Source organism: Canis aureus, chromosome 3, assembly GCF_053574225.1.
Source record: "Canis aureus isolate CA01 chromosome 3, VMU_Caureus_v.1.0, whole genome shotgun sequence".
In the NCBI taxonomy this organism is placed as follows: Eukaryota; Metazoa; Chordata; class Mammalia; order Carnivora; family Canidae; genus Canis; species Canis aureus.
In genome coordinates, this window is record NC_135613.1 from 25,071,227 (window position 1) to 25,092,819 (window position 21,593).

At 56.4% G+C, this 21,593-nt stretch overlaps 1 protein-coding gene across 1 annotated transcript; it reads left to right on the forward strand.

The window, feature by feature from the left end:
* The first annotated feature begins 6,616 nt into the window (after positions 1-6,616).
* On the forward strand, positions 6,617-20,921 carry DPEP1 (dipeptidase 1). Its single transcript, XM_077891191.1, has 11 exons — positions 6,617-6,747; positions 14,307-14,479; positions 18,255-18,387; positions 18,646-18,778; positions 18,886-19,036; positions 19,177-19,246; positions 19,532-19,708; positions 19,821-19,905; positions 19,986-20,061; positions 20,315-20,450; positions 20,549-20,921. Exons 2-11 carry the CDS (start codon positions 14,376-14,378, stop codon positions 20,714-20,716), a joined length of 1,233 nt encoding a protein of 410 aa, XP_077747317.1. The 5' UTR covers positions 6,617-6,747; positions 14,307-14,375; the 3' UTR covers positions 20,717-20,921.
* The last annotated feature ends 672 nt before the right edge of the window (positions 20,922-21,593 follow it).

Sequence of the window (21,593 nt, forward strand, 5' to 3'; positions counted from 1 at the left end):
GAGAGTGGGGGTGAGGTCATAGTAATGGGAGTTTGAGGGGATATGTGGTAAAGCAAGGAGGACTGCCTGGGGGTAGGGGACATCTAACTGAGGTTGAGAAGATGAGGATAAGTTGGATTCAGCCAAGTCAGGAGGCGGGAGGGAGTGCTGGGGACCCAGCAGGCTTCCACTCCACTCAGGCTGGATTGGGGGGTGCCTAATGGGGAAGAGCTGGAAATTAGCCTCTCCCACGCAAAAGAGAGAGAGAGAAAAAAAACACGAGCGGTGGGGTAGGGGCCGACAGGGAGAAGGGAGCTGAGTGCAGAGCCTGATGTGGGACTCGAACTCAGGACCCCGGGTTCCTGACCCCAGCCGAAGGCAGATGCTTTCCTGATGGAGCCACCAGGCGCCCCTGCCCCAGATTTTTTTTTTAAAGATTGTATTTATTTATTCATAGAGACACAGAGAGAGAGAGAGAGGCAGAGACACAGGCAGAGGGAGAAGCAGGCACCATGCAGAGAGCCTGACGTGGGACTCAATCAAGGATCACGCCCTGGGCAGCAGGCGGCACTAAACCGCTGGGCCACCGGGGCTGCCCTTGCCCCAGCTTTTAAATGTGGTAGCTTTTTTTTTTTTTAATTTTATTTATTTATTCATGAGAGACACAGAGAGAGAATGAGAGAGAGAGAGGCAGAGGGAGAAGCAGGCTCCATGCAGGGAGCCCGACGTGGGACTCGATCCTGGGTCTCCAGGATCACACCCTGGGCTGAAGGTGGCGCTAAACCGCTGAGCCACCCAGGCTGTCCTAAATGTGGTAGCTTTTAATAACATATTTTAGTCACACACTTCACATAAGCATGGATCATCTAACAGCTTTAGGCCAAAAAGTAGAGGGAGTGCATCTGAATTTCAATGTTTTCATTTCCATATTCTGTAGCTTCTAGCGCTGTCCTAAGGAATGGAACTGATAGAACAGCTTGTCTCTTTACCAAAGCAGACAGCAGTTGGAGCTCTTAGATCAGAGAACATTCAGACCAGAGGAAATGTCATTCTTTTTTTTCCTCTGGGCCTTTTGAGAAACTAGACCTAAATTATAAATGATCTAGGTTGCCGGCTAGCAGCTTCTCTCCGGTACCGTCTTGAGAAGCCAACAAGACCTCCGCGGCCCCTGGAGGGAGCGCGGACTCGGGGATCCTGAACAGCAGCTCAGAGTTTTCTTACACATCCTCATTGCCCTGCTTTTCGCCAACTCTTATGGCAAATTCATTGTGGGGGCCCTTCCTGCTTTTTGTTGGTTTCTACTTCCTCACTCACTGTCCCTACCTCATTCTCCCCGTGAACGCCATCCCCCTGCACAAGCCCAGTGTAGCGCCCCCCTCCCTCCCCCAGGTCTTCTCCCTGGTGCCCTAGTCATCACTGATTAAAATCCTTCCTGCACACTTTAACCAGTGTCTGGTTGTGTTTGTCTCTGAAATGTGCTTGGCTGGCAGGCTCTGCCATCTGCCTCTGTTTACTCAGGATTTCATCCAGCTGTTTTCATTTTAAGTGGGGCTGGAGGCAGGAAATGCAGCCGACATACATTCTCATTTTTCTCCAACAACCCCTCCTGCAGTGACCAAGCTGGGAAAGGCCCAGCCCCCAAGCTGGTGGTGAGGAAGCCAGGGGCTGCTCAGCACCCTCACTTAGAAGGGAGGAGGGAGGGCCCAGCCCAGTGCTGAGGTATTCTGGAGAAGCAGATATGTTCAGGAAGAATTATTGGGGACAAAAGGTCAAATTTGGCCCCAATGTCCTGGAACAGAATGAAAAGAAACAAACAAAATGTTCCCCAGATGAGCAGAGAGGGGAGGCAAGGCTTCTCTCCAGGTGGTCTGTCTGGGCAGCCTGGCTCTTTGCTCCAGGAGAGAGAGGCTCCTCCTCATCACCCCACACCCCCATCATGACCTCCTGGGCACGGGCTGGCTCACCCCTCTTCTGGGCTGCAGCCTCGGGGAGCGTGGAGAGCCCACTCTGACATGCTAGCATCCCCAACACATGTGCCCTCACTGAGCACCAGTTCCTGCACGTGGATATTCTTGAGGTCACTCCTGCCACTGGGTATCAGGTGTGGGAGTGACTCAGAGCCTCCCCTGTCAGGCCCACCCCTCGCGTTTCCCCACAGAGAGTGGGTCCCTGCCAGCACACGGGGGCGGGGGGGAGTGGACATTTGGGTGCGAGGCAGAGACTCTCATGCAGGCCTTTCTACCACTGAGGTATGTGAGACCTTCCGGTTCAGCCGCTCACCGGCCACCACTGACAGACCTGGAGCTGGGCACCCTGGCTGGAGCCCCCGCCTCCTGCCCGCAGGGCTGCTGACTCCCTCCCCCGGGCATCCTGCATCCTGGCCTCTGCTCTTCAGAGTCTACAGACTTGGTTTGATGGGAGGAGCGTGGGGTCTTGTCCCCAGATATGCCCAGGTGTTTCCTTGCCACAACTTAGTGACAGTTTTGGCCGATAGCATGGGCTCCTCCCAGGGGAACAGTCCATAGCCTGTGTGAGACCCTTCTTTGCCTCTGCCCCCCTCCCCTTCCCCACATCCAAAGAGGCAGCACGAGTACGGACCAGACCATCTTCCCCTTCCTGGGCAGAGGCCTGAGAGGACAGGAAGGTGGCTGGGGTGCGGCCTGTGCAGTAGGGAGGTCCCGAGGAGGGGCTGGCCCAGGCCACCAGAGCACCTGGCTGGAGACACGCCCACCTGAGGGGGGTCATTGAGGGTGCTGCTGCCCAGGATGGTGTTGTCCAGAGGGGAAGTGGCAAGAGCATCTCTTCTGCCCCTGGGCCCCACCCAGGCTCAGCAGGGCATGGCTGGGAGACAAGGGACCTCAGAAACAGACAGGATTCTAGAAGGTGGGAGAGCCGTGGTTGGCCCCATCATCTAGAGACAGCAAAAAACTTTGCCTGATGTAGAGTTCCTCCCTACACCCCCTCTTTGCGTCAAAGCCCCTCTGTGCTGTTCTTAGGATGAGGTCCAGGCCTGCCCAGGTTGGCAAGGCCCCTGCTGGCCTCTCCAGCCTGTGCTGCCTGACATCTCTCTGCCTCACATGTTCCGACCTACTCCTTCAGGATTCAGCTGACTGGCTTCTTCCTCCAGGAAGCCTTCCTGTCCTGGAATTCCACCTGCCGGAGAGCAGGGTCCCTGCCCTTCCCACTGTGGGAGTGTGCTTTCTTTCCATCAGGTGGAAAGGGTTTGTTGAATGAATGAATGAATAAATGAATGAATGAATGTCAAAGCAGCCCACATGTTAGGGTCCATTTTTGGCAGGATGACAAGGGTTGCTTGATTCTCCCAGAAATCTCAGAATGTTCTGCCCTCATGGGGCCAAACCAGATCTTCTTGCAAGGATAACTCACAAAATAGTCAAAATATACTCAGGGCATATTCTTTGTATCTAATGCGCAGACGTTTCCTCCACCTTATCTTGCCATTAGAGGTAAGGAAATATTCTGGAGCATCAAACCCACCCACGCTCTGAGCCCCGCCCCTGCCCGGGGCGTCTGGCTGGTCACTGGGGCCTCCTCCTCTTGGACTGAGCCCAGTCAGCAATGACCCTGAAGACCTCTGCCTTCCGCCTCCCTCTGTGTTCTGCTGGTAATGAGTGTCTCAGAGTTAATTTTATATCCAGCGAAATCATGTTTGAAAGATTATTTATTTTTCAAGGAGCTTGTATTACTTTTCCTTTTCTCATTCATTCTCCTCTTGTGCTCACTTCGGCAGCACATATACATTCTCCTCTTTCCGTGGGCATCACTGTCACAGACACTAGGAGGGACACACTTAAATTCTCTGTGTGCTCACAGCAGGAGCAGAGTCTGGACTCAGGGGACCGAGAGGGGACAGTTGGGTGGGAGCAGGGACATGCCAGGACCAGCTGGGGAGGACACTGCCTGGTGCCTGGGGAGCTTGCAAGTGTCCTCACTGATATGCAGTAGAGCTGTTTTCAGCGGGGAGAGGCGAACTTAATGCATGGGGTCTCCCCTGAGATTCAGAATTGTCATTGGCTGTGCCCAGCCCCGGGGAGGTCTGTGGTGTTTGATGTCATGGGCAGGAGGGGACATCTGCTGCCCCCTGACATGCACAGGTCTCCCAGGCATGCCTCTCTCTGGGCCTCAGCCCCCGTCTATACAAGGACTCCCCGATGAGTCCTGATGGATCCGAATGATGTGTCTAACTAGCACCCACTGGGAAGCAGGTTGCAGGCGTAGTTGCCAGAAGCTGCAGTGGGTGGCCTCTGACGGTGCAATGCAACGAGGGGCTTCCAGCTCCCGGGGGACAGGGCAGGCAGGGGAGGTCCAGATATTCTCCTCCTCTCACACTGTCCTGGGTGATGTCAAAACATGGAATAATGCACAAAGTGCAGCCCCAGAACCCTGTGGTCTGGGCGTGTGCTGTTTGTGCCTGTTTCCAGAGCTGGGAAAGAGGGCGGACAGCACCTGAACAGCCCTCCTGCAGCATTCCTGCAGCGCCCCCCACCCCCTACCCCCATCCCCCGCCCCGTGTCTGCAGGGCTCTCAGAAGTCACCTCCGGGCCACCCCTGCAGGAGCCCAGCCACCAGGGGGCAGCAGCGGAGGGGCAGTGGGGTGGTCAGTGGGGATGGCTGTCACTTGGGGCTCGCCACTCTAAGGAAAACTGGCAGCCCCTGGACTGACCCCTCACCCCTGGCCTGGACCCCGAGTGCCCCCCAGACTCAGCTCAAGCTTAGGGCTTTCGGACACAGAGGTCCCACACACGGTGCTCAAGAGTCCCCAGGCATTTCCACATGATCTTCCCCAAATCTCCAGTGTCATCATCCTGGGCACCATTGTCCTCACCCTACTGTCCAGGACACGAGGCCAGAGCTCCTGCCCAGCACAGTGACTTTTCCCGCCTCTGCACCTGCGTCCTCCTCTCTCCTCCCTGGGACTCCTGACCCTGCTGGGAGTCCAACCATGGACAAGATGGGGGTGCTCATCTACCCCCCATGGACGGAGGGCTCAGGGCGAGCTGGGGGCAGAGGCAGCGGGGACTCTAGGCCCCTCAGGTCACTGTGCAGAGTAGGAGACCTGCTTGACCCCTCGGCGGCCTCTTTTTTGTTTTAATTAATTTGATTTTTCCATTTTCATGTACATGCTAAAATTTTCAAACAGTACAAAAAGTAATAACTTAAAAGTAGAAATTTGTCTCCCTGCCCTGTACCTGGTTCTTCTCCTGAAGGTCAGTGACAGCAATAGATGGGGGCCTCCTGCCCTGTCCCTCACTGAGGGTCTTGCAAGAGGGTCGCCCTGGTGATGTCAGGGCCCCAGGGCAGGCCCAGAGGACACGCTCTGCCACCCAGTGTGGAGCTGGGGGGTGGTCCTCTAGGCAGGCACCTGCGTCTGCCCTTCCCCTGCTCCCCTCTGCCCTCCTGCTCTGCGATGCCCAGAGGACACTCAGCTCTGCCTCCGCCTTCCCTGGAGCACCCCTCCCTTGGACACCCTTGGCCTCTGTCACTGGTCCCCAGGTGGCCCTGCCAGCTCTGCCCCCAGCCTGGATCCCTAGCTCTGTCAGAACCCCTTGCCCAGCCCCCAGACCGCATCACCGAGGCATGTTCCTCTAGGTCTGGTACGAACCCTTCACTCAGGGCCTGACCAGGAGCTACTCCTGTTCAGAGACAGGTGACTGCGGCACAGCAGGGCAGAGGCGGGCAGGGGTAGGGCAGGGGGGCAGAGGGAGGGCCATCATGGGAAGGGTGGCTGTGCCCCCCATTGGGTCTCCATCCCAGGCTCTGGGCCCTGTCTAGCAGAGTTGTGTCCCTTGCCCCGTGGGGGTCAGGACAGCTTGCTACCTGCTGGGGGAGCCCCCCTGAAGGCATGTGCCCCTAACCCAGCCTCAGATTTCTGAATCCACTTGGTGAAGCCATTCCCCAGTTACCAGTTGGTCCCCAGAGAGATCTTCTTGATTTTGAAAGTCCCCGTGGCTCTGCCAGGAGACATTCTGATCCATGATTGCATGTGATCCTCTAGTAGCTGGAATGTGTGTGTGTGTGTGTGTGTGTGTGTGTGTGTGTGTGTAATCACCTGCCTCCCTGCCTCCCATTACACACATGAAACCCAGGGCCCCCAGCCTCTGGGCCAGACAAGGGCCAACCCTGTTCCTATGTCCGAGAGAGGGCATAGAAGGTCCTTCCCGACCCCAGGGCATGAGGGCAGTGGGCAGAGGTTGGGAACTGGAAGAAATGTCTGGGTGGGCATCCTTGGCCATTGGGTGACAGGCTGCCTTCTGCCTGGGGGCTGCTGAGCCTTTGGGGAGGGTCCCAGGTGAGGTCAATGAGCCTCCCGCTCCCTGCCCTCCTCCCTGGAGCTCAATGCTGCCCACCCACCTGACCTGTGAACACCCTGCATTACTGTCTGGGGGGTCCGCTCCAAGCAGATTCCCACTGCCCTGGGGCCTGGGGCCCAGCCTGTGGGACAGGAAACCCCCCACCCCTGGGACGGCCAAATGCACCAGCCCGACGGGCCTCCTGCGTGTCTGCACAAACCACAGCCAACTGACATGTGTAAGGCATTAAAGCCCCTGGGTCCCTCTCCTTGCCACGGGTACATTGTGAGGCCCCCGGGGGAATTTGTTTTTAAAGAGGTGGCTTTTTATGTGAGAGGGAAGCTGGCTGGAGAACTCAGGGGAGGGACCAACTTGGAGAAACAAACACAACCCCCCAGCCCTCAGGATCCGGGAGCCGACGCCATAGGCGCCGAGAGAGCACCCCAGCCTGTCCACGGTGAGTCCTGGGGAGACCGGGAACTGGGTCTGGGGCCAGGGCTCTAAGGCCCTAGGAGGCCTGTCTCCTTCCACCCCTGTTCGGCATCCGGATGAGGCTGAGTTCATTAGTAGGTGCCTGCTGTATGCCCAGGGAGCCTCGGAGTTTGACCTGGGGAGACAGAGGCAAGTTCAGTCATACCAAACAGATGAGTGTGTGAGGGAGAGGAGGAGGAAGGGTCCAGTGAGTGCATTGTGGAGGGGGAGGGGGAGGGGGCCCCAGTGAGTACATTGTGAGTGGGGTGAGCAAAGCCCAGCTGGCTGGGTTTTGGGATTCTTGGGGAATAGTTGGATACCAGCAGAGGAATAAAAAGGTCACTTCTGGGGGCACTGGGGTGGAGCAGTTGGTTAAACATCTGACTCTTGGGGCGCTTGGGTGGCTCAGCAGTTGAGAATCTGCCTTCGGCTCAGGGCATGATCCCGGGGTCCTGGGATCAAGTCTCGCATCAGGCTTCCCACAAGGATCTGCTTCTCCCTCTGCCTGTGTCTCTGCCTCTCTCTCTCTCTCTCTCTCTCTGTGTGTGTCTCTTATGAATAAATAAATAAAATCTTAAAGAAAAAAAAAGCATCTGACTCTTGATTTTGGCTCAGGTCGAAATCTCAGGGTCCTGGGTTCGAGTCCCACCTCATAGGTCATAGGGCTCCGTGTTCAGAGGGGAATACACTTGATGATTCTCTCTCTTCCTCTCCCTCTACCCTACCTCCTGCTCCCTCTCTCTCTCTCTCTCTCTCTCTGTCTCAAATAAAAAGGGTTCACTTCTGGAGTTGGGGAAGTGGTGAGACAAAGCGACAAGGCTGGAGCCCTCCCTTCCCAGCTGAGGCTAAGGGGCCAGCTCCTCATAGGAGCATCTTGGGGAAGTCCCTGAGGGAGGCCCACTGCCATATGGACAGTAGGTCATGAGGCTCAGAGCAGTGGAGGTGGCCAGCAGGGTTCTGTGGTCTCCCCTGGGGAGTAGGGGACAATGCAGGGCCAGGAAGGCTATGGAGAAGCCACCAGCCTGAACACAACTCCCAAAGGTTGGATGGACAAAGATGTTATCTGTGTAGACACTGGGAAGCGAGGCTTTCTGGGGGATAGAGGTCAGTGTGGTGGCCTCCTGGCTGGGCCTGGAAGGTTGAGGGGCTTGAGGACACTCCAGGGCCAGTGTAGCCTGGGAGAAAGGCTGGAGCTGCCCTTGCACCCTGAGTTCTCTCAGGAACACATCACCTGGCCCTGCTCCATCGTCTCTCCAGGCCCACTTGAGGCCATTGCATGCCAGGCTCCATCAGTGGTCACTGGGGCTAAGGGCTGTGCTGCAGGTGCTTGGGCGGGCTATGCGTGCATATGACAGGGCATATGTGCATGTGGTGTGTGATCACATGGATGTGCCTACGTCTGAGTGTGTGTGGGCTTACGAACGGTGTCTCTATGTTTGCACACATCTAGACAGCCGAGTGTGTGTTTGCTTATCACATGTGGAAAAGTATGCATGCGTGTGTCCATCAGTATGTACACATGTCTGCATGCTTGGGTTTGGGGTGTGTCCAGGCATTCTTGTCTGTGATGTTTGTGTCATGTGTGCAAGTGTGTGGGTCATGGGCCGGTGTGTCTGCATGTGTCCACTTGTGGAGATGCAAGGATATGTAGATGTGGATGTGGATGGGGTGTGCACATGCTTGTTACAGGGGCAGGGCATGTTTGCATGCATGTGATGTGTGCGTGTCACTGTGCAGGTATATATGGGATGTGTCACTCTGCTTTCACAGTGTGTGTGTGGGGTGTGAACGCACGCTCATGTGGGAGGTGTGTGGTGGGCTGTGTTGGCATGTTTCTTTTTTTTTTTTTTTATGATAGTCACAGAGAAAGAGGGAGAGACACAGGCAGAGGGAGAAACAGGCTCCATGCACCGGGAGCCCGACATGGGATTCGATCCCGGGTCTCCAGGATCGCGCCCTGGGCCAAAGGCAGGTGCTAAACCGCTGCGCCACCCAGGGATCCCCTGTTGGCATGTTTCTATGTGTGTGTATATCTCCGTATGTGCTTACTCGTGTACCACAGTGCATGTGTCCTTGAGGGATGCTGGGTCGTGGGTCTTGGGACCTCCATGCTGCTGTGAGCTGGTTGGAGGCACGAGGGCAGGAGAAACTGGTGGGAGGGGCTTCCTTGGGTCCCCTGCCATGATGCAGTTCTGGTGAGCTCCAGCTGGTAATTCATTCCCTGGTGCTGCTACGACAGGGCCTAGAGACTCTCGGCCCCCAAGGTAGCACCCCAGCTGCCTGTGCAGGGGGTTTGCAAGGAGGCTCTGCCCACCAGCTGGGCCATGACCTCTCCCAGGACAGGAAAGCTGTCGGTTTCTGTGTGCGACCTCCCTGTGGCTCAGGCTGAGATGTTCTGTTCCCACGTATTCCTTTTCACTGTGTTCCTTCTGTTTCTGATGCTGACTTCTCAACTAATAACACTCTTCCCTTTATTTAAATAAAAAGAGCTACAATTTAAAGCAAACTACTGAGTGGCTCCCCTGAAAGCAGGGCTTGAGACAAGGATTGGGTGGAGGCCACGTCCATGGGAAATGGCCAGGGGGCCAGGAGGAGAGAAGTGTATGAGAGGGGCCTGGTCAGGGTGGTCTCAGGATATCCTCCCAGGAACTGCTGGCAAGAGCACTGTCCCTGGCTTCCATCCCACGGGTTGAGGACCACCCACAGTCATTATCCAACATCATGTGAGTGAGACTGAGATGAGAAGTGGGCATGAGAGCTTTCTCTTCCCTGAAAGGAAGCAACCCTGGGGCACAGACAGAGTGGCACTCGTGAAGGGCTTCCCAGAGGTCCTATGAGGTTAGGATTCTTCATCCCCATTTCACTGACAAGAAAACAGAAGTCACTGGTCACAGGAAATGGCCAGTGTGTCAGTCCTCTATGCTGTGTAACAAATGATCCCAGGATGTAGCAGCTAGTGCATATGAGCGTGTTGGCACTCTTTTTTCCTGTGGGCTGAGATTTCATCAGCGGCCGGGGGTGGGAGGCAGCCAGTCTCTGACCTCTAGGGTCTGGGCCTCAGCTGGGATCACCTGAAGGCCTGTATCCAGGCTGTGCTAGGGGTGTTGGCAGGTTTCCAGGGGCGAACAGGACAGAGAGCACAGAAGTCATGCCTGCCACCACCTACCAGCTGGGAGAGCGAGGCAGGGAGGTCCCAGCAGAGGGGTCAGGGTTCACTGTGAGGACAGCCTACGGGCTGGGAGGCGTTGGTGCAGCTGTCTCTGAGAGATGCAATCTGCCACAGCCAGCGGTTTGAACACTGGACTGATTCTGAAGTGTGTGCTCTTCACGAAGCACTATTTCCACCTCCTTACCTGTCTCCTCATAGTGAGTCCTTAAAAATGAGGGGCCTGGACCAGGCGGGCCCCTGGCTTTCCCTGAAGCACTACGACATGAGGATGTAAAGATGTGTACTGGGTGTAGCCACCACAGCAAGTGGAGGGACTTGGAATGAGAAGAAAATGCTATGAGAAACCTTCATAAGTGCCACACTTGCATCCCCCAGAGATAATGGAAGAGAAGACAAGCATCCCTGTTCTCGTGCATTGGGTAAGAAGAGAATCCAAAAGAACTCACAACATCAGAGAGTGGAGAGCATCCAACAGCAGGCAGATTTCTATTCATTTCTGGGAATGAAAAATAGGATGGAAGAGCCCACCTAGGAAGCCGAGTGAGGAAGATCCATTGGGAATATTTACAGAGAGGGCTGCAGGGGACGGACGGGCAGCCCACCCAGCAGACACCCAAAAGGAACTCCACTCTCATGCTGCAGGGGTAGAGTGAGAAAGATGGCCCCAATCAGCATTGGCTGACTGCCCAACTCACACTCACCTAAACGCAGGATCCTAGAGCCAGGAGGGGCTTCTCTAAATGTTTGCTTATTTGTTCATTTGTTTGGAAATCAGGGAGGAGTTCTGGCATTGAGGGGTCCCCATCATCACGCTGGCCTCCCTCTGGCTCATTTTACACCAAACCTGAGTGAAGAGCCTGCCTGTTTACACAGCACACCCAGCTTTGGTGTCACTGCCTTCTTAAATGTGAGGTGAAAGAGATGGCCAGTTGGATTGAGGAAATCATGGAAAGGTCCAGATAAACTATGGGGGAAAATGAGTCAGAGGAAACAGATTATCTTCTGGTAAACAGAAGAAAACAGAACCTCTGCTATCAGGCATTGTTTCCATAACAAAAACAGGGTGCTGAGGGGAAGACATCAACAGCAAAAACCCAGGGGACCACTCTTGGGAGATTAAATATGTAATTCCTGAAAGAAAAGATTAAAAGTGCTCAAAGTCAAAACTGAGGCAATCTCTTAGCGCAGAGAATAAAAGCACAAGAAAACCTACAAGAGGAGACCTAAAGGATGGACGCAGGAGGTCCAGCGTTCCTGCGGAGAGCAGTGCCAGAAAGAGGAGAGCGAGCAGTGGTAGGGAAGGAGTGCTAGCGCGCCCCTCTACCACACGCAGACTCCTCACCAGTAGACCCCGATGCTGAGCTAGTGGGATGGAAAACAGCCTCAGAGTAAGACACCCCATGGAGAAACTGCAGAAGGCCCAGGATGAGGAGGTGACTCGGGCCCATTGTGGACAGAAAACACATCCCCTCCCCACAAAGACCCAAGGCTCAGACCTGCACAGGATACCCCATCAACAGCTCGGCACAGGCGGACCACAGCCCTCAAGTTCTGAGGGAAGGTGGTTTACCACCCATTAGTACATGTGCAGCAAAACTACTGGCTACTCTTTTCTTTTTTAAAAGGTTTTATTTATTTGAGAGAGAAAGGGAGGGAGCACAAGCAGAGGAAGAAGCAGACTCCCCTCGGAGCAGGGAGCCCGATGCTAGACTTGATCCCAGGACCCCGGGATCATGACTTGAGCCAAAGGCAGACATTTCACCAATAGGAGCCACCCAGATGCCCCTAGAATTTTTTTTTAAAGCTTTTCTTTTTTTTTTTTTTTTTTAAGATTTTATTTATTTATTTATTCATGAGAGACACACACAGGGAGAGAGAGACAGAGACACAGGCAGAGGGAGAAGCAGGCTCCTTGCAGGGAGCCTGATGTGGGACCCAATACCGGGTCTCCATCTCCAGGATTACACCCTGGGCTGCAGGCGGCACTAAACCGCTGCGCCAACCAGGCTGCCCAGAATTTATTTTTTTTGAAGATTTTATTTATTTATTCATGAGAGACACAGAGAGAGGCAGAGACACAGGCAGAGGGAGAAGCAGGCTCCATGCAGGGAGCCCAATGTGGGACTCGATGCCAGGACCTGGGATCACACCCTGAGCTGAAAGCAGACACTCAACCGCTGAGCCACCCAGGCTTCCCTAGAATTAAATTTCTTTAAAAATAATTAAAGCCAATGAATTCTGAATTTGAAAATGGAGAGAAGGTCAAAATCAAGGGTGAGGCAGGGTTCAAAGGACAAGCATAGAGTCACATGGGGAGGATAAAGGGATAGAGAATTTAACCCAGAGAGACCATGTACAGACAATGAAATCTGACCTGCGGGTGTCACGGTACTGGAAGGCAGACAAGAAAGGGTTGGGCCCATTATCCGTGTGAGTTCACAAGGATGCCACCGTTCTTGGAGAATGGTACGAGAAAGCACTGTAGACAAGTGAGAAATAAATTAGAATAAATACCTATCTAGAGAGGAGAAAATAAGGAACTTGCTATTGTGAGAGGAATTGAAATAACCTGAAAAATTTGGCAAATACAAGAAACAGGGGAGGAGCCTGGAGGTAGGACAAGAAACAGTGGACCCAGCACCACTGCCATTGCACTGGCTTGAACGATCATATTTAAAGACAAACATGTTGGGCAGCCCTGGTGGCTCAGCGGTTTAGCTCTGCCTTCAGCCCAGGACATGATCCTGGAGACCTGGGATCGAGTCCTGCGTCAGGCTCCTTGCATGGAGCCTGCTTCTCCCTCTGCCTGTGTCTCTGCCTCTCTCTCTCTGTGTGTCTCTCATGAATTAATAAATAAATAAATCTTAAAAAAAATAAAAATAAATAAAGAGAAACATGCTCAGATGAGGCTAATAAAATACAATTATGCGCTTTTAAGATCCAACTCTAGGGGCACCTGGGTGGCTCAGTGGTTGAGCATCTGCCTTTGGCTCAGGTCATGATCCTGGGGTCCTGGGATCGAGTCCTACATTGGGCTCCTCGCATGCCTTCTTCTCCCTCTGCCTAGGTCTCTGCCTCTCTGTGTCTCTCATGAATAAATAAATAAAATATATTTTTTTTAAAGATCCAACTCTGAAGCAAGAAGGAGAAGAAAATAAAGTTAGAAATAAATAGGAAAATAGGGGGTAGGCACATGTTCATAAAAACAGAGAACGGATTCCAGGAGAGGTTCCCAGAGAAGGGGAGTGGGCAGTGGAAAAGGCAGGTGTGCCGGCACGAGAGCCCGAAATGCCCACGAAGCAGCGTTCAGGTGTCGGGGAGACGGGTCATGGGGGTCGGAGGCAGGTGGCCGTAGAAGCTGTGTGCGTGTCTCCCGCGCAGGGACGTGTGGTTCCAACAGGTCATGCTTCGTCACAGCCCCCCGCCCCCGTGGTCTGCTGAGAGTGCTGGGTGGAGAAGGGCTGCCAACGCTGCACAGGGGCCTTCCTGCTGTCACTTCCACGGGGACAAATGGGCAGAAGTCCAGGCACGGACACACCACTAATGGTGGCAGAGCCAGGGCTGGGACACGACCTCCCTTCTCAGGTCTGTCCTCGGGGGTGCCGGGGACCCAGCGAGGGCTCTGCAGGGCTGGTCTGCTTGAGGGGCCAGTGCTGTCCAGAAGCTGGGGCGTCAAGAACCCAGGAGGGCACAGGGTCTGCGTGCCGCCCCATCCCTGAGAGGGCCCTGAGGACGCAGAGCAGCTGGGGTCTCCCTACAACACCCACACCCCTCACTAGCCTTCCTGGCCTGGTTCCCTCCCAGTCCTGCTGCCGCCTAGAACCCTGGATGGTGGCCCAGCCTGGGACCAGGATCCTCTGGTTCTGGCAGTGACCACGCACCAGGGGCCCTGAGTGGGCAGCAGGGCTGCAAAACGCTGACGCTCCAGATTTCTGGCCTAAACCCCCAGGTCCAGCCTGCTCTGCAGCCGGGGTCGGGGTGGCCGGGACGCTGAGGGCTGCAGGCCAGGAGCACTAGGTGAGGTGTGGTGGGAGCATCCGGGGCCACATGCCATCTTCCATGCTCACCTGAAGCTATTTTTACAGGCAAATAAAGGGGTGTGGTGACAGTAACAACACGACCACTGGTTGACCACTTACCCTGAGTGGCCTCTCCCAAGCTGCCCTTTCACCGGGGCTCTGGGTAGTCTCTTGGCATCAGCAGCCTCCTTTATGGCCCAACAGCTGCACCCAGCCCACAGGGTCCAGGGCTTTCCATCTGCACCCCCCGCCCCCTTCTCAGGGAAGTGTTGGTTACTGATTGAACACTGGGAGCCTTGAATGGGACGGCTCCTGGCAACAATCAGCCAGACTGAAGACCTCTGCTCTCTCTTCCAGCACACACAGCAGCTCCTTACGGCCTCCGCTGGACCTCGCCGTGCACAGGCCAGCCTGGTGGATTGTGTCATGTGGATCAGCTGGTGGCTCTGGCCCCTGGTGGCCATCTGTGCTGGAGACCTGTTCCGGGATGAGGCTGAGAGGATCATGCGGGGCACACCTGTCATCGACGGGTGAGTAGCCACATGTCCTGGGACTAGGGATCTGGGGCTGCAGGGGCAGGAGCTCATGTGCCCTTGACTTGACAGACCTATCTCTGCTGGGACTCAGTTTCCTTGTGGGGTCTGTTAGGGCTTTCCAAAGCTTCAGCAGGAGTGGAGCAGTTGCAAAGCCCCTGTGGCTCTCAGCAGCACCTGGGGTGTCCTACAACCTGAACCCCCTGTGCCCGTAGGTGCCAGATCCCAGCCTGGAGTGGGTGCTGGGGGTAGAAGATGGTGGCACCTGGCCCTGGGCATGCCTCCAACTAGCCACAAAATCCAAGGGGCCATACTTCCTCACTGGGCCTTTGCTGCTTCACCTGAAGCTGTGGGTAAGGGTGGTGTCTGCCACCAGCCCCCGGGAGGCCTTTCCTGGCCCTTGTGACCCTCCTCTGAGACGTATCCACCTGGGGGTGACTCACCAGGCAAGGGGCCCCTGGGTCACCTCTGTGCTGTCTGCCTAGCATGACCTCACTGGTGTGCTCCCTGACGCACCCACTCCTGCAGACCCCTTCCCATCTTGTTGTGCCTCTGGTGTCACAGCTGCCCCAGCAGAGCTTATGTCCTGCATCTGCACCCACCCTCTCTCCCTGCCCCCACTTCACCTCCACCTCCACCTCCACCGGGTCACCAGTGAGCCTCTGTCCTGGTTTCCGCCAGCCAAGGTCCAGGCTCAGAGCTGCAGCCAGGGGAGTGTGGGAGATATAAGTTCCAGGTCCTTCTGGCTCAAACCCTCCACTCGCTGCGTCTCCCACTGAGCTCAGAGTAGAGCCCAAGTCTGCTTTCAGCCCCCAAGACCCCCCCTGGCCATCCTCACACCCCCAGATGCTCCAGGCAGGTCCCACTGTCCCCGCTTGTCCTCACACCCATGCTCCCACTCTCTTCTCCTCCTGAGCTTTGCTCAGGCCACCTTTCCTGACCCCTGTGTGAAATGCCACCTGTGCACACACCACAGCCACTCCTGCTTCCCTTCTGCTGCGGTTCCCCTGCCAACCAGCAGACAGCAGGAACTGGACCCCTGTGTGTGCCGCCCAAGAGTGGCCTGTGGCATGCACTAGCACACCCTGGGTGCAGCACCGTTAGGAGGGCACCCGTGTGTGTCTCTGTCTGCTCCCAGCAACTGTTCGGTAAATGCTCCAGTTATTACTATTTGGCAGGTGTTCTGGGCTTTTTTGGACAAAAAACTAAGAAAATGGGCTATGTCATTCTATGGGAAGCCCAGGGAGCTGCGGTGGCCCAAGAGAAAGGAGGTCGTGCACCCCTCCCTCCCTGTAGCTCCTCCTTGGCCCCAGGGTCCCCTCATACATGCTCCGAGGAGGGTGAGGCCAAGTCTCCTCAGAGGCTGCTACCTGGGTACCCCTCCCGCCCTCCCAGGACGGAGCCACCGCTGTCTGGTCGGTGGCCAGCGAATGCGCAGATGCCAAAGGTGTGAGTCAGGGAAGCTGCTCTGCTCCCTGATTCTCAGGGCCAAGGGGTGGCTGGGCACAGAGTGGGGTTCCTGAGGCCCACATGACAGGTGAGTTGGATCCAAGGGCCCAGACAGCCAGGAATGCTCAGGGAACTGGAGTCTGGGGACCTGAGATAGTCCAGAGAGCTACAAAGTGAAGACGAGGCTGACAGGACCAAACCCAACGCTTGGGTATCAGCTACCTGCATTACTCTTGGGGCAAGAGACCCAAGTCGAGAGACATCCAGAAGGAGGCCCGGCGTGGTGTTTCATAATGGTCACGGGCTGCTATAAGCGGCCGTCTCCATCGGCATGCCAGCCAGCAGGAGTGAGCAGGGGACACGGAGGACACGGACTGAGCTACAGCTGTCTGTGAAGGAGAGCTTTCGGAAGCTCCCAAACGGCAGAACTTGTCACATGGCCATACCCGCCATACAGGGGCAAGAAAGTATCTCTATTTCTTTTTTTTTTTTAATTTTTATTTATTTATGATAGTTACAGAGAGAGAGAGAGGCAGAGACACAGGCAGGCAGAGGGAGAAGCAGGCTCCATGCACCGGGAACCCGACGTGGGACTCGATCCCGGGTCTCCAGGATCGCGCCCTGGTCCAAAGGCAGGCGCCAAACCGCTGCGCCACCCAGGGATCCCTATCTCTATTTCAAATGGCCAAAAATAGGGGTTTCTGTTACTAAGAAAAAGGTGGAGATAAGAAGCCACCAGTAATCTCTCCGACAATAGCTAGCTGTCATTCAAGGGCTGGGACTTGTCACCTGTCCCCTTGGAATGGGACAGGGTCCTCCTGTCACCTCTGAGGACGCTGCCCTGGCCTCACAGATAAGGAGGGTGGATCCAGCAGGGTCTAGAACAGCAGTGTTGACAGCAGGCCGAAGGTGGCCTCTGTTCCCTGCTGTGGGTTCCAGTGAAAGTGCCCCTCCCTTGGTTTCCAGGCTGACAGTTAGAGGGTGTGGCAACCTCGGAGGCGGGGACGGGGGGGGGGGGGGTAGGGCAAAGTCCTGTGCAAGGCCCTGCCCCGCCCTGCCCCCAGAGGCCCTGGTACTCTGAAGTTTACCTACCCCATCCACCACTCCACCAGCAAAGGCGTCCTGACCACCAGCCCACACCCTGTCCCATCAAAACACAGTTATGACAGGAGCCCCCCAAGAGAGCAGGGGGGGCTTCCAGGGTCTGGGCCCAACTTGCTTTGGAAAAGCTCCACCCAGGGGTGGCTGGCCTGAGGTCCTCATCTACCCTCCCATGTACTCTAAAGTACCAAAGCATCCCCATGTTCCAGGTGGAAAAACTGAGTTGAGAGGTGGGAGGAGGGGTTGGAGATGGGAACTAGATGGGGGGTGAGCCTGGGGCTGCTGGTCCTGGGAGGAGCGGTCTCAAAACCAGGAGTGGCCACCCACATAGGGCAGTGCCCCCTGGGATGGGGCTGGGAGGGCTGGCAAAGCTCCAGGACGAAGGCCCCTTGGCACTGTATTAGGGATCCAGCAGGAGCGCCTTCACAGGTGTCCTGAGTTCCAGACTTCGCTGATTCCAGCGCAGTTTCCAGCTGGCAGGTCTGAGATGGGCCCGAGACTCTGCATTTCCAACCAGCTCCCTGGCCCATGTCTCTTCCGTCTATGCAACCGAGGGAGACCAGGCATCCCAGAGGTCTCTCCTCCTTTGGGCAACTCCTGGTTCTTGGGTCCAGCCCTGTGGGTTCTGCCTTTGTAGCCCAGACCAGCTGCTGACATTCAGCCCCACTCCTTCCCCCTCCCTCCCCGCCCCAGCCTCCCTCCAAAGCACTAGCTCCTATGGCTCCTGGGAAGGCTCAGATGGGCCTCAGTGCTGTGCAAGCATAGAAGGCTGTGCTCGGAAATGGGGCGGGGCTGTCACAGAGCCCCTGATGCCCTGCTCCAGCAGTCACAGGAGGGTGGGGTGGGGTGGGGGAGCCAGGTCTCCAAAGGCAGGCCACACCCACATCCCCGCCCCCTCCCTGCGAGGGGAGGATTTCATCTTGTGCAAACTCTCAGCGTCCCACACCCAGCTACCCAGTGTCACAGACTGTTGGAATTCCTGCCCCTGCTCCTCCCTCTTCCCCAGGAAGGGTCCTCGCAGGGAAGACCTCCCAGAGGTTCTCTCAGCTCCGTTACCTGGCCTGGGTGTGGAGCACCGTGGAGCGGCTAATCTGTGCTTAGGTGTGTTCACACAAGGAGCAGTCTGTCACCCCAGTGGCTGGCTTTTGTTCGGAGGCTTGGAGGCCCCAGGTCCATGGGGCCATCCTGGCTGGCCTCTGAGCCTTTCTCTGGCCTTCCCCAGGCACAACGACCTGCCCTGGCAGCTGCTAACCAGGTTCAACAACCAGCTTCAGGTTGAGGCGGCCAACCTGACGAGTCTCACCCACACACACACCAACATCCCCAAGCTGAAGGCTGGTTTTGTGGGGGGCCAGGTATGGCTCAGCCCAGCCCTACATTTGCCTGTGCTGGGGTCCCTTCACCCCTCCTCTGTGTCCGGGCTATGGCGCAGGTCCTCCCTGGTGGCCGTGGACCTCCTAAGCCCCTTGAAGACACAGGTCTTTGGAAGGGACTTGGAGAGCCACACAGGCCATGGGAGGGCTTCCAAGATGGGAGGGGAGCCCGATGCCCACATGCCTGTGAGGGTGGGACCCAGAGCCTCCCTACTAGCACCTCTCCCCTGTGGCCCCTAGTTCTGGTCCGCATACACACCCTGTGACACCCAGAACAAAGACGCTGTGAAGAGGACACTGGAGCAGATCGATGTCATCCATCGCATGTGCCAGATGTACCCGGAGACCTTTGTGTGTGTCACCAACAGCACAGGTGGGTCCTGGTCCAGCCCCAGCCCTCAACAGAGCAGCTAGAGCTGCCCAGATATGCCTTATGTGGAGGCTCCAGGGACACTCCGCCGCAGTTGGCTCTCCCCACAGGCATCCGGCAGGCCTTCCAGGAGGGGAAGATAGCCAGTCTTGTTGGTGTGGAGGGGGGCCACTCCATAGACAGCAGCCTGGGCGTCCTGCGGACACTCTACCACCTGGGCATGCGGTACATGACTCTCACCCACAGCTGCAACACACCCTGGTAAGTGCGCACAGGAGGGCCCACGGGCCAAACGAGGGTCTGCCTCTCTCCGGCACCTTGCTGTCCTTCCGGGAGTCCTAGGTGTGGGAGGACCAGGATGACTGTTCTGCCCCTGGGATACCTGCTTTCTGCTCTCCCAGGGCTGACAACTGGCTGGTGGACACAGGAGAGGACAAGGGCGAGAGCCAAGGCCTGTCACCCTTTGGCCAGGTGAGGGAGGGCATTCAGCAAAGACCACTGTCACCCTCAGAGAAGTGACCAGGACACAGGGTCCTGTCTCTCAGGCCCTCAGTTCAGTCAGCTGGAGCTAGCAGGGGCTGTCTCAGGGTGGGTGTTCCCTGGAACCTGTGGGTCATCTCCTAGCCATTGAAGAGTTCATTAATACCTGGTCCAGCAAGGCCCTTGCCCAAATCCGCTCCTCCCCATGCCTGGCCTTGTCATGGGGGGCTTCAGTGAACCCTAGAAGGCTGGCCGCTGAGCCTTGTGTCCATGCAGCGTGTGGTGAAGGAGATGAACCGGCTGGGGGTCATCATTGACTTGGCCCACGTGTCTGTGAGCACCATGAAGGATGCCCTTAGTCTGTCCAAGGCTCCCGTCCTCTTCAGCCACTCCTCGGCCTACAGCCTGTGTCAGCACCGGCGCAACGTGCCTGATGATGTGCTTCAGCTGGTGGTGAGGGGCTAGGGGACAGGCTGGGGTTGGGGGCCGTCTGCCCTGTTCCCTGGACTGGTCCTGAGGTGCGGTGCTTGCTCTTGGCCCACTGCTCCACCCTTCTCCTAAGCAGAACCAGACAGGTAGCCTGGTGATGGTGAATTTCTACAATGACTACGTTTCCTGCAAAAAGGAGGCCACCCTGTCCCAAGTAGCAGGTAGGCAGATGTGAGTGGCCCCAGGAGCTGAGTAGGGGAGGGCTGCTCCCAGGACCCACACCTGTTGCCTTCTTTGGCAGACCATCTGGATCACATCAAGAAGGTGGCAGGAGCTGGAGCTGTGGGCTTTGGTGGGGACTTTGATGGTGTCTCCAGGTAAGGGGCAAGGCCAGTGTCCTGTGGATGAGATGGGTCATGCCTCCCATAAACATGTTATGAGAGTCTGAAGCTGGAAAGTGTGTAACTGTGACCAGGCAAAGTATGTCTCACTCTAGAAGCCACTCCATTGGGGCCCCCAAGGCCTTGGGATGGGAGCATGGGCAGCTCAGTGATTTGTGGGAAGGTGGACAGGCTTCTGAGGCCCTGACCCCTAGGATGCAGAGCTTGGTTCTCTCTGCCCTCACCTCAGGCTCCCCTTGGGGCTTGAAGACGTGTCCAAGTACCCAGACCTGGTGGCTGAGCTACTCAGGAGGCAGTGGACAGAAGCGGAGGTCAGGGGTGTCCTGGCCAACAACCTGCTCCGGGTTTTCGAGGCAGTGGAACGGGTGAGGAGGGGCAGCTGTGCTTACCCAGCTTTCTCTGCTGGGAGGGAGGGATGCAGGCAGGCAGGCAGGCAGGCAGCCCAACCTGTGTCTGTCCCCAGGTGAGTGATCACACACAAACTCCCGAGGAGGAGCCCATCTCCCTGGACAAGCTGCAGGATTCCTGCAGGACCAACTATGGCTACTCAGAGGCCCCCAGCTTCCACCACCAGCCAAGGGTCCTGCTGGCCTCCCTCACCACCGTCCTCCTCGGCCTGTGTCTCCTATGATGCTCTGGGGTCCGGACCTCCTGGGCTCCTACAGCTCTGGGGATACTGTGGCCCTCAGTGCAGAGAGATTCCAGGATGCTGCTCCCCATGCACAAAGCCTGGGCTCTCCTGAGCAGGTACCTGGGCTCACCTGAGGCAGTAGGGCGTGGGCACTTCCAGACTAACACACACTGTACTGTCAATAAAGGCCAACAACCCTTCTGAATCATGAGGATGTGTGTCCCTGGAGGGGGTTTCTGAGCATCCGAGGGCAAATCCTGTGCAAACGGTCCCAGGCTGGACCTGAAGGCACAGGAGTGCCTGCGTCCTGGAAGAGTAGGACCAGAAAGGGCTCAGCCTCTTTGAAAGTGCTCTGCATGGGCTCAAGTCTTTATAAACGCAGTCTAGGCTCCTGGTGCCCCCTTCCCAGGTACACACACACCTGCAGGAAGGCACACCTTTACATGTGTACACATGCATGTGTACAAAAGCCTATGCTTACGCATACACGTATGCAAACCCCTTCCACATCCTCATGCACACACATGTGCCCACATCCCTCCCCACATCCTCATGCACACACATGTGTTCACATCTGCCCCTTGGCCCTGCTACCCCCTTTCTAGACCAGAGCCTCTGGGAACACCCCATGTGGACAGGCACAGGCTTTAATAGTGAGGGAGGAGCTCCCCTGCCCAGATGCCCTGGGCCCAAAATGCCCGCAAAGGAAGAGCCAGCCCTGCACAGCCCCCACCTGAAACTGGACAGCCCCCCAGCCTCCGTGAGGGTCCCTGCCTCTCATTCCCAGGCTGATCTGACATGACCAGAAGGGACACTGCTGGGTATTTGCTGATCACTTTGGGTCAATTTAACATTCAAGGAAAAAATAGCAAGTAAA